The sequence below is a fragment of the Cebus imitator genome, unplaced genomic scaffold (assembly GCF_001604975.1).
Source record: "Cebus imitator isolate Cc_AM_T3 unplaced genomic scaffold, Cebus_imitator-1.0 Scaffold12, whole genome shotgun sequence".
NCBI lineage: Eukaryota > Metazoa > Chordata > Mammalia > Primates > Cebidae > Cebus > Cebus imitator.
In genome coordinates, this window is record NW_016107327.1 from 10,508,176 (window position 1) to 10,510,508 (window position 2,333).

General features: G+C 40.6%; 1 protein-coding gene across 4 annotated transcripts in view; it reads right to left on the reverse strand.

The window, feature by feature from the left end:
• The window catches only part of GREB1L (GREB1 like retinoic acid receptor coactivator), a 315,577-nt gene that overhangs the window by 158,244 nt on the left and 155,000 nt on the right, over positions 1-2,333 (reverse strand). For all 4 annotated transcript variants that reach the window (XR_005195569.1, XM_017498857.2, XM_017498849.2 and 1 more), the window contains exons 3-4: positions 899-1,064; positions 165-362 (exon numbers count right to left, since the gene is read on the reverse strand). Coding sequence is in view for 3 of the 4 variants with exons in the window: in XM_017498857.2 (XP_017354346.1) it covers positions 165-362; positions 899-1,055 (355 nt within the window). In the remaining variant the exon portion in view is untranslated. The remainder of the gene's footprint in view (positions 1-164; positions 363-898; positions 1,065-2,333) is intronic.

Genomic DNA, 2,333 nt, shown 5'->3' on the forward strand with positions numbered 1-2,333 from the left:
TCTGTTGGGAAGTGATAGGAGATAATGTGAGTGAGAACATAATCATTCCTCATTCCTCTCCATACCATAATTACTAGTTTCCAGCCTTGAGCACCACATGTAATTAGAAATATGTCAGACAATATTAGAGAGAAAACAGAGAAATGAAAACAACTGAAACCCACCATCTGTAGTGCAAGATCCTTCTGGGGCAGGTTTTTGTGAATAGGGAATTGGTGGGCTGTTTGAATCAGACATTTCTTCATCATCTTCATCATCTTCCATTTCATTAACTGTTAAACTGTTAGAAAAATCCAGACTCCCATTTTGAGTGTATCGATGTGCCAAATCTTTGTCCAGATCCTCCACCTTGGGTTTGACATCTGAGTAAGCAAATAATAGCAGATTTAATAAAAAGATGCTTACGGGAAAATGCACAGTTCTCAAAGACATATTTGAAGAAAATAAGTCTAACATTTTCTTTCTTTCCTTTTTTTTTTTTTTTTTGAGATGGAGTTTCACTATTGTTGCTCAGGGTGGAGTACAATGATGCCATCTCAGCTCACCGCAATCTCTGCCTACCGGGTTCAAGCGATTCTGCTGCCTCAATCACCTGAGTAGCTGGGATTACAGGCATGTGCCACCACGCCCTGCTAATTTTGTATTTTTAGTAGAGATGGGGTTTCTCCATGTTGGTCAGGCTGGTCTCAAACTCCCATCCTCAGGTGATCTGCCCACCTCAGCCTCCCAAAGTGCTGGGATTACAGGTATGAGCCACCGCGTTCGGCCGAAGTCTAGCATTTTCTAACATTTAGCCAATTTATCTCAGAGGTCCCAAGATTTGGAATCTTCACACCTAAAAGAAGAATCCCACTTTTTAAAAAAGGAGTCCAGAGATGTGTGTGACTGAGAAACTTACCTGCAGATGAGAAAGGATGCTGGTCAGGGTCCAGGTATAGCTGGGAAAATATTGGCCGTGGTACCACACTACTACATCTGAGGGAGGCTTCTATGGAGTTGTGGAGAGCCTCCTCAAATCGAGCAGATTTCAGTTGCCCAGCATATGAATTCCCCATGATCTATACCTACCCACCCCCAAGAAAAAGAAGAAAGGATAAAATCGATATGATTAGAGGTTACATGTCTCAAAGTATAGGTAGAGTTAATATAAACTATGTCCATACATCTTAAGATGTGAACTATACGAAGTACCCAGATATCTTAAGACAACTTGTATAAATTACTTGTTATCATATCACTTGTGCTTTTTGTCTTTATGCCCAAACCCAACTCAAAAAGCCCCATTAAGGAATCTTGTATCTATAACAGTAATAAATGCTTAAGTCAAGGCTCTCCAACCAGTAAATCAAGACTGACCTTCCAATCACGAATCCCAACCTGGTTAACGATGAGGCCACGTCACCTTTATAGAAGGAGGCTACTATATAATTCCCTAAAAACTCTATCAGTGGTTTCAGAATAAGTAATAAATTTTCTCTTTACAAAGATCTATGACTCTATATGGGAGGAAAAGCCTCTCTTCTGGAAAAAAAAATGAAAACTTTATGATTATATATTTAACAAATTTCTGAAAGCAAGATTTCAACTCAAAGAATTCATTTATGTATTACTAGTATTTGAAAAACACTGTTGTTTCTTTTGCTTCATCTGAAGGACAATCTTATTTGGGACCCTTCAAGAAAGTATATAGTAAAAAGCTTTGAAGCCATGACCTTTACTTCTCACCATTAATATTTATATGGTACTATAGTACTTCTGGTTATAAAAATTTCCATATATAACAATACTAACTACAATTTACTGGGAGCCAATTACTGGCTAGACTAACGATTCTCAAAGGGTCTTGGGGGTTCGGGTGGGGCCAAGACCCTGCCCTTTCAATGGTCCATGAAGTCAAAATTTTTATTTTCTATTTTGTATTTTTTTGAGACACAGTCTCACTTTGTTGCCCAGGCTAGAGTGCAGTAGCACGATCCTGGCTCATTACAACCTCCACCTTCCAGGTTCAAGCAATTCTCCTCAGCCTCCCAAGTAGCTGAGACTACAGGTGCACAGAACCATACCTGGCAAATTTTTGTATTTTTAGTAGAGATACGGTTTCTCCATGTTGGCCAGGCTGGTCTCAAACTCCTGACCTCAAGTGATTCTATCTGCCTGGGCCTGCCAAAGTGCTGGGATTACAGGCATGAGCCACCGCACCCAGCCAAAACTATTTTCCAACTATTTAAAAAATTGGCCGGGCGCGGTGGCTCAAGCCTGTAATCCCAGCACTTTGGGAGGCCGAGGCGGGTGGATCACGAGGTCAAGAGATCGAGACCATCCTGGTCAACATG